This window comes from Crotalus tigris, unplaced genomic scaffold (assembly GCF_016545835.1).
Source record: "Crotalus tigris isolate CLP2741 ecotype Arizona unplaced genomic scaffold, ASM1654583v1 scf7180000019416.255986, whole genome shotgun sequence".
In the NCBI taxonomy this organism is placed as follows: Eukaryota; Metazoa; Chordata; class Lepidosauria; order Squamata; family Viperidae; genus Crotalus; species Crotalus tigris.
Genome location: NW_024097527.1, coordinates 214117 through 223728, shown reverse-complemented (window position 1 = coordinate 223728; position 9612 = coordinate 214117). Strand labels below are relative to the sequence as shown.

Genomic DNA, 9612 nt, shown 5'->3' with positions numbered 1-9612 from the left:
CACGGAATATAGATAACTCAAGGCAGCAGACATTGCCAGTACTCCTTCCTCCTCCTATTTTCCCAACAATCACAACTCTTTAAGCTTTATTGGGCCGAGAGAAGGACTAGCTCAAAGTCACCCAGCTGACATTCATGCCTAAGGCAGGACTAGAACTCACAATCTTTTGGTTTCTAATCTGGTACCTTAGCTATTAGACCAAACTGGCTCGCTATGAGGAAAGATGACAGCTCCCCAACTCTAGTTTCCTACTCTGTGCTTGCTTTTTGGCAAGGAAAAGAGCAGACGTCAACATTAACATTAATGGGAAAATTAGCTGTTAAAGCCATTTTAATTCTTTCCGCTTCATTTTCTCCCATCTTCTTGTTTCTCTCAGACTACAAGCAATGGTCTTTTTCCAATATTACGAGCAATGTTGGAGGCATTGCCTAGCTTGCATTTCCAGGGTCACTGCCAGGTACATGCGTGCCAGGGAATCTGTAACTCAGGCGTCTCCTCTCTCCCTCCTTCCATCACATTAGTTGCATGTTTTGTCAGCACACAGTCCCAGCAGCTTGGAACTTTGTGCACTTTTGACCTCATTTGCTTTTCCAAATTCCCCAGTCTATAAAACTTGCATGTGGATATGAACCAATAATATATAACCCCTTTGGTCTGATAGCTTGCTCACCCATTTAAAACAAATCACATTAGGGCTGCAGTTGAACAAGAAATGTCTTTACCATTGTAATTATTTCTTGGCAAAATGTTTTCCTACTGGCCTTGATTCTATGCAGTAGAAACAATTTGCTCTTTCTATTATTATGCTAGTCCTCATTCTGACGTATCTAGCAGTATTATGAAATCCTTGTATATTTAGAGGGATCCGTGTTTTTTTTCTACTCATATTTTTATAGTCTGAAGCATAATTGACAACTATCAGTCAATTTGTGGTGGATTTGATCATAATTAGCAATTTGCTTGTAGTAATGATCTTATATATTGCTAATAACTGAAGCCAAAATGATCAAACTACTCCTTCCATTAATTCCATGTTTACTTTTTATTTAAGAAAATTGTTTCAAATTAGTTAGACAAACATATGTTTCTGTTGGCCTTTGTTCTTTTTTTTCTCTCTTTTCTTTTTTCTTTTCTTTTCTTCCATCTGCACCTGAACCTTTCTGCACTATTTAGTAGGATTTTGTTGCTTGCTATGTAATTTGTTGCCTAGGCAGTATGTAACCAATATACCATTCCCATTTTAATTATCATTTGTATATCATTTTACAAACAGCCCTACTATGTGGAATCATTTATAATAATTTTGGCAAACAGTAGTAAAAACAATTAAATAATTTCTGATGTGAAACTTTTCTCCTTTAGTGATATCTTGTAAAGAATGACAGATAAAAACTCACACTATAAAAGATTTCTTAATTATCTGGCCGCTAAGGGAGAATTTCTATAAAATGTTTTATAGATGGCACCTTGATCCACAAAAAATGTCTCGTATGTATCCTGACTTACAGCCTAAATGTTGGAGATGTGGTTGTTTGGATGCTACTTATTATCATATTTGGTGGTCGTGTAAAAATATAAAAGCCTTTTGGATTAAGATATAGTGGAATATTCAAAGAATTTTTAGAAAGAGGGTAAAATTTACCCCACAATTGTTTTTGTTAGGTATTGTTACTGATTGTGATGCTAAGGAGGTTATATTGATGTTAAATTTGATTACAGCCGCAAGGCTGTTAGTAGGGCAATATTGGAAGAAGGAATCCTTGCCTATCTTGCAAGAGTGGTTTTTTAAAGTTTCTTATTTGGCGGAAATGGCAAAGATTTCGGCTTTCTTAAAGGAGCAATCGCAAGAGAAATTCTTTGCGGTATGGGAAAAATGGATAAATTTTATACAATATAAATTGGATATAAAAATATTATTTAGTTTTTCAATAACTTATATATAAATTTTAATATTTTATAGATTGTACTTTTTCCATATCTCTTTTCTTCTTTCTTTTTTTTTCTTACGTTTTTCTCTTTCAAGTACTTTTTCTTTTTAATATTTATGCTTTTTTCTTATATATATATTATTGTTAATTACTTTATAAGTTGTTTATGTAATGTATTTAGATATACTTATGATTTATATTTTTTCAATTTTCTTTTTAAGATTCTTAAAAATTTTAACTAAGCCTATACTCAGCTCTGGGAAGGTTGGGGGGGGATGGAGAGGGAGGGTTGGGGTGGGTGGGTTAGGGTTGTTTTTTGTTTTTTGTCTTTTTTTTTCTTATTTGTAAAAACTTTAAAATTTTCAATAAAAAAAAAAGATTTCTTAATTATCTGGCCGCTAGTGCATTTTTCTTCCTCCCTCCTTTTTTATCCTTGTATACTGGAAGAGTGATAAATAAGATTTTCAATATTCTCTACTATCATTATGCCACTCTGAAACATCATAACGAGGGTGCCCTTTTTCTTTTAACAATCTGTCATCTACAAATAAATAATAATAAGGCATATTTATCAGTTAATAGGCAGTATTGCTTAGACAGGGTTATTGTCCATATTCACTGTATCATCTGGAATAAAATATACTGTATTTAACGATCAACCAAATTTCTTTTTTAATCTAGATATTCACTATTTGTACAATTTTCTTTTACAATATTCTTTTCTGTAAGATTGAGCAACTTTTAATATTAAAATAGAACAGAAGCGAGAGGAAGGGAAGGGACCTTGATTTTGACTTTAAGGAATTTTCTCTGCTTTTGCCACAAAATCTGTCACACCAAGATGATGCAGAACAAACATGGAAAAAATCATAGGCCTTCATTAACAAAAGGTATATTAAACATTATTCATGCACAAGAAATTCAAAGGCTGAAGGCAAAATCAAAACAACGGATATGGTTCTAATCCTACTTTAAAGATTGTTCTCCTGCACTTCTACCAGTTGGCTGAATACTGTATAAATTTCTCTGTGAGGAAGCTGAATGCTTTTCTTCAGCCGTAAAATAACAACTGCTCATTCTTTCTAAATATACACCTTTATTTCAGATGAATGATGTTCGTAGAGTAAATAGGAAAGTCTAATATGGGAATTAAAAGCACATCCTCTGAGTCAGTAGCATGTTAATGTATGACTGTTCTAAAATATTTACATGAGACAGGCAGTGTATAGTAAATGGCTTCCAAAGTTGAACAGTCATCTTAATGTGTCGCTACAAAAGAGATGCACACCTGCTCAGTGGGGTTGTACAACACTCTTCTAGGAATCCTCAGCTCTACCAGTTGCGATCCAGGTTGACCCCTCTGATCTTCTGATTGTATGAGGATCACCATTGGGACTGACACCAACACTAACTTTCTATGACTTGCCACAGTGAAGGTTTAGTAAAGCTAACATGTGGCATGCTCTCCTGACCCTCTGCAAGAAAGTCTGTTTGAGGATGTGTGGAATCTGAAGATTGCCAAATACTAATACAAGCTGAAATGAAAGATAGAAGTGAAGGGACCTTAAAAGAAAAGGACACATCCAAAGTGGCAAGGTGATTTCAGCGATGACTGACATACTCCCTGAGCTGCTGTCAAAAAATGTCCTAAAGCCACAAAACTGGACAGGAGAATAGATGCCTTTGCACTTGCTAACCTAATCCTTTTGATTTGTTCTTCTCTTTGAGTGGCTGTTGAGTTTGTAAGAAAAAAAGGAAAGGGGGGGGGAGGAAAAGACATTTCGGAGAAGATGAATGAAGTATAAATGGTTGCAAAAGGAGAAAGGCTAAGAAGTGTAGCTAAAAAAAAAAGTTTAGCCACAAAAGAAAAAAAGGAAGAGGAGGTGACATTCAGGAGGGGAGCTAGTGGAAATTAAGGGAGTTGAGGAAGGAAGTAAAAAAATAAATAAATTCCAGACTGCTGTTTGTGCTTTTACATTTCTTTTCTTCATGGAGGCAGAGGGTTGGTTCATTCTGCAGAAATATTCCTTTCTTTCAAAACCAAATCATTTCATTTCATGTCGGCAATATGAGGAAGGCTTAGGGTTATTAAATTTCTGTCCTGTCTTCTATGCAGTAGATGCTCATATTCCCTAGAAGTCTTGCCTGCAAGAATTAACCATTCCTAGCCCCTCTTCTTCAAGGCTGCTACTTTGCAAAGCGCATGAAATATTCCTTTCCTACCCTTGGAATCACAGTCAGCTTAAAACTCTGAATGCTGGTGGAACTGAAGAAAGGAAATATAGGAAATTCCCAATGAACTCTGTGTCTTTGAATCTTTCCATGGATTTTAATATGTAAGTGATTATGAAATGTAATTTACTGATCATCCTAAAGGTGCTTTTTCAAAAGGCAGCTGGACTTTGTTGTTCCTTAAAGATGTTTTGCTTCTCATCCAAGAAGCTTCTCAATTCTTGGAAGAGAAGTGAAATGTCTTCAAGGAAAAACAAAGCCCAGTTGCGTTTTGAAAAAGCACTGTTGGGACAACCATGACCTAGATGACTGAGAATCTCCATATGTAATTTACTGGTCCTTATTTTGACCTGATAAGTAAGACCCAAATGTTCTTTCTTGATTTCTTTTGTTCTTGAGTTGCAGTCAAGGTGGACCACAGAGCCCATTTATCAGGAGAAACCAGGAGAATGCAAAGTATATTCCAGATTCCATTGTTTATGCTGCACGTCAGCAAAAAGCATCCAGTGTTAATGGTTAGGCAATGTTTATTAGGTATAATAGCATTTCTTTTTTATCTAGATTGACAGTAATGCCATGAATATTTTTGTTCAGAAAGTAATTTGTTTGTACAAAGGAAATGTGGTATAATTTGGCCTGGTGGTTTTGTCCTTGATATTAATTCTAAACACCACCAGAAGATAATCATTACAGTATTCTATTTAAAATGGGTCAGGATAAGACTAAAGTAAATTCTATTGATCCTCAGCCAGCACTGGCCATATGCTGCCACCACCATTGCTGTAGCATTTGATTCTATTTAAATGTTGATCCTCTTTGTCCTAGAGTACTTTATGCTTAGTCAAGCTTGATTTTTTATTTGCTTTTTATCATTTGCAGAGTTGTCCCTGCACAGTAATATATATCCAGATAAATGTGATGTATAGTGCAAAGGAACTGTGCGCTAGCCAACAGCTTTGTCCAGCTACTTTCACTCTAAACTTAGCAAAAAAAAGCACATATAGGGCCCACCATATATATTTCTATCCTGAGGTATGCAGGGTATAGGTTTTTTTCCCCATGTGGACAGAACAATATATTTCATTCATTTCTGTTGGAGAAAATACTTGTTGCTCTTGATAATAAATGGAGGAGGCAGACAACTCCTTTTTTATGGTATACCTTTGGTGTAGATCTTTGGTGAGGGGTTGTCTTCTTTCCTGTGCCTCTGATTTAGATATATGGAGACTGAAATAATATATGTTCAGTTTCACTCCTTGTCCCTTCCCTGAGTTGCATCCCTTTTTCCCTCCCTTCCTTTTTCTCTCCCCATACATGCGCATATGCACAAACATTTATTTCTTCTGTTTATGTCAGGCACAAAAGACCAGGTCCACATGTGAAGGTTCAAATTAATTGATTTATTGCTAATCATGTTTATGCAGGAATCCTCTCAACTAATGGTCAGCTCCTAGTTATAGTTAGATAATGGCAATCAAGGGAGGTTGGATTTTGTGGCTACATGTTTTTAGGCTGATTCCTCTTTTTACTCCTCCCCCTGGCTCTGCCAGTCCTTCTCTTACAGTTTGTTCCATTTATTCTGTTGCTGTTCTTCCTTTTTTATGTAAGTGAAAAGAAATTCAGAGAAGAGAGCCATCCCCAGCATTTAATGACTAATCATAGCCTCAGTATGATCCATTTTGTGATTACAGTCATGACACTTTTAAAAAAAAAATACAATATAACTACAGGATATTGGAAGGGCAAAAATGAGCACGAGATATATGTTGACAGAGTGTTCAGTAGCAAAGGAGGAGGGTTGGGCTAACAGCTGTGAAAACTGAAAGACATGCAATATGCCACAAATTCTGTCACCTCCTAGTTCTTTTAGCAGATTGCATGCACAGTCATGCACTTCTAAAAGCTAAAAGTCTTTCAAAATAAGCTTAATCATGTTTTAATTATTTTGGCAATTTGTTCAAGTCAGGAAACAAATTAATCAATTTTCTTTTCAAAAGCCTAATTCAGCTGAAATTGCTAGCTTAATTAACCTCCTTTTCAGGATTTTAAAAACCAAGGAAATGGTTTGCCTTTTGCTTAAAAGTGGGTTTAAGCTAGCCTCAACAAAACTTTCATAGCTGGGCTCAAGATGATTCAAATTACATAAATGAAAGTAGACTTGAACTGGAGGTAAAGTTTAAAATCTTAACACAACATTATTTACTGTATATTGAAATGATACCTGATGAGTAGCACTGATGGTGTTACCTAGTTTGGGTAATGAAACGTCTGGAAAAAACAATCAAGCTCAGAGAGCATCAAGAACCCCTGAGCTACAAATATTCTTCTTTATTGGAACTGATACCCTCAGAACCGAATAGAATCAGAGTGAATCTAGAACCCTATCTAGATGTTTTCATTTCTAGTACCACATGCAGAATTGGAAAGGATTGAAGAGAGAGCAGAATCACTGTTCTCAGTGGTGCAGAAAGTATAACAAAGTAGAATAAGCTCCCCACTTCAGACTTTATTACAGTAAATGTATTTAGAAGAACCAGACCAGCAGCAGCAGCAGAAAAAAAAATGTCTTCTTGATGCATGGTGGATGAATGCCCAGATAGATCATGGCTAATTATAATAAGTAAATTTGCCATTACAGCTAATCCTTGACTTATGACCACAATTGGAACCAGGATTTCCATTGCTAAGCAAGGTAGTTATTAAGTGAGTCACTAATGCCCAATTTTTTTGAATTTTTTTTGCCACGATTGTTAAGTGAATCACTTCAGTTGTTAAGTGAATCACTTCAGTTGTTAAGTGAATCACTTCCGTTGTTAAGTGAATCATGTGGTCATTGAACAAATTTGGCTTTTCTCACTGACTGCTTGTAGGAAGCTGGCTGGGAAGGTCAGAAATGGCAATCAATGATCTCGGGATGTTGCAGTCTTCATAAATTCATGCCAGTTGCCAGGCACCCTATTTTGTGATCAAATGACCATAGCGATGCTGTGACGATGGTGAGAACCGGTTGCAAGTTTTTCAGTGCCGTTGCAACTGTGAACAGTTTTTAAACGAATGGTGGTAAGTCAAGAGTTACTTCTGACTGGGTTTTTTTTGTTTTTGTTTTTTTGTTTTGGTTTGGTTTTGATCTTTTGTTTTCATTCCATTTGTACATAGGAACAACTAATCCTTGAATTAGATTCTATGGCAGTCTTTCAAAAGATGTTATTTAAAGCACAGCTGATCTAGAATGAAGGATCCAATTCATGATGGGTCATAGTTACTTTGGAAGTCCACCATTAGTGCCACCAAACACGTCTATAAAAATTGCCTATGACCTGCTGATCAGTTGATTCAGGCGTATTTTTTCAAGGAGTCTCTAGATAATGAACATTGCCAAGAGCTCCGTGTTCTGCCTTCGCCTTTATATTTTGGAGTCTCTGTTACAGCAGGGACTGAAATGGCCAAATGCCAACTGAACTTGCTCAGTTTCAGAGCATGGTGACAATTGCCAAAAGATGAACTATACATTAATTAGCTTGCTGCTAGTAGTATGCAAATACACTGCAGAACATGTTAGGGATGTTAATCACTCGTGCGTGAGCACATTTTGCTCAGATTTCTGATGCTGTATGTGATACAATCAGCCATTTTGCTTTCCAATTCAAACTTACTAAGGGAAGTAAAACTGCAGGTATGCATCCCTGGGCACATGCATGCTTCAGCTGTTCTAATTGCTTAAAAGTACTATTTTGGGTTTGCTTTTCTTATTTATGTCACACTGTTTTTCTGGAAAAGTCATGAGTTACGGTCTAATACTCATATGGGGCAAAAGAGAGAAAGTTACCAAAAATTAATCCATGTCCTCAAGCTTCAAAAATATTCTATCATGTACTTTCATGGCATTGTGATATTCAGATACCACATCAGTAAAGAATTACCATTTTTCTCTTCATCCTTTCAACCATCTTTTTGTAATGTAGTTTCTTGTTCACTTAAAGATCTTCCAACAGACCAATATTATTATACCTGTGTTAAAAATTGGGAAGGGGCATGGTGTCCCATTTGGAATGATTTATTGAAAGTTAATGTCATGGTTCTGACAGATGAAACTCTTCAAAAGAACTTTGAGGCATTGTTTACCTAAAGAATCTTTTATTCGAGTAGCATAATATCAACACTTACATAATCAAAGCCAAAAACTGAATTCCCCTCCCCTGGGCATATAGTATCAAAGCATAATTCCCTCCTCCAATTAACAGTCATAAATCACATTCCCCAATTAGCTTGAAGCACGGGCTTCCTCTCCAGTTCTCCAGCCCTCCAATTCTTTATCAGCTCTGGGCTCAATAACCTTGATTCGCACACTAAGTTTAGTGTTGTTATGTCTAGCTAGACCCGTGGTTCTCAACCTGTGGGTCGGGACCCCATTTGGGGTCGAACGATCATTTCACGGGGGTCGCCAAACAAGGCTGTCCACCATTTTTTCCCCTTTTCTTTGGCCACGGCCCTGGCACCCGGTGATATATAAGTGGTTGGGGGTCACCACAACATGGGGAACTGTATTATGGGGTCGCGGCATTAGAAAGGTTGAGAAACACTGAGCTAGACTCTCATTCAAATCCCGCCCCCCAGCATCATCTAACTCTAAAAGCGAAAGGGAAAAAGATGGCTACATATTCATCTGTTGTCTATGCAAAACATCCGATGTTAGCAGTGTTGACAGTTACTTTTTTAAAAATGAGATTTAAAGCTTTTCTTGTATGATTATTTTTAATGGGTTATCTTAGTGAATGCTAGGTCTTATTTGGTGGATTGGAACTATTTGAGAAACGTCTAATTTACTTTAAAAATTGGGCAGTGTCATTTTTGTTTACTGTTATTATGGAACTTAGCAGCAGAACAATAATAAGGAAACAAAATAAACACCAAAATGCATAACATATAAAAGGATAACCATATTATCCATTATAAATGATTGCAAACAAATTAAAATTTAAAAGGAACAATTCTCAACAATCCATATCTTATTATAAAATTTCAGTAGTATATGTTACATATTGATACCCGTCTGATCCTGATGATGTAAAATAGATAAACAGTAGAATAAAAGCTAAAGTAATTGTAGGCCTGTGGAATTAGCAGCCATTCAAAATTTAATCACTATTTGTTTGTTAACAAATATAAAGGATATTCCACAGTTTCAGTTCCATTGGTAGTTTGGGGGAATAATCAGTGGTTGTACAATATTTTTATATACCTATTTTTTTAGGACCATAGAAGGCCAAACATCAAATCTGGAGAGTGTGAAGAATTGGTGTCAGAACAATAAATTGTACATAGATTGTACATACAATATATTGTACAATTAAAGCTGTTCATCACATCCATTAATGCAGAATATTTAAGGATGATAATGTGTTTGTAATTTAGAATCATACTTCTCTTTATCAATTAAGTTCTTTGTCTCTTT

At 35.9% G+C, this 9612-nt stretch overlaps 1 protein-coding gene across 1 annotated transcript in view; it reads left to right on the top strand.

Annotated features, from left to right (window-relative positions):
* The first annotated feature begins 6953 nt into the window (after positions 1-6953).
* The window catches only part of CA10 (carbonic anhydrase 10), a 112551-nt gene continuing 109892 nt past the window's right edge, over positions 6954-9612 (top strand). The window contains exon 1 of the mRNA XM_039362293.1: positions 6954-7220. Within this exon, the coding sequence (XP_039218227.1) occupies positions 7215-7220 (6 nt within the window). The 5' untranslated portion in view covers positions 6954-7214. The remainder of the gene's footprint in view (positions 7221-9612) is intronic.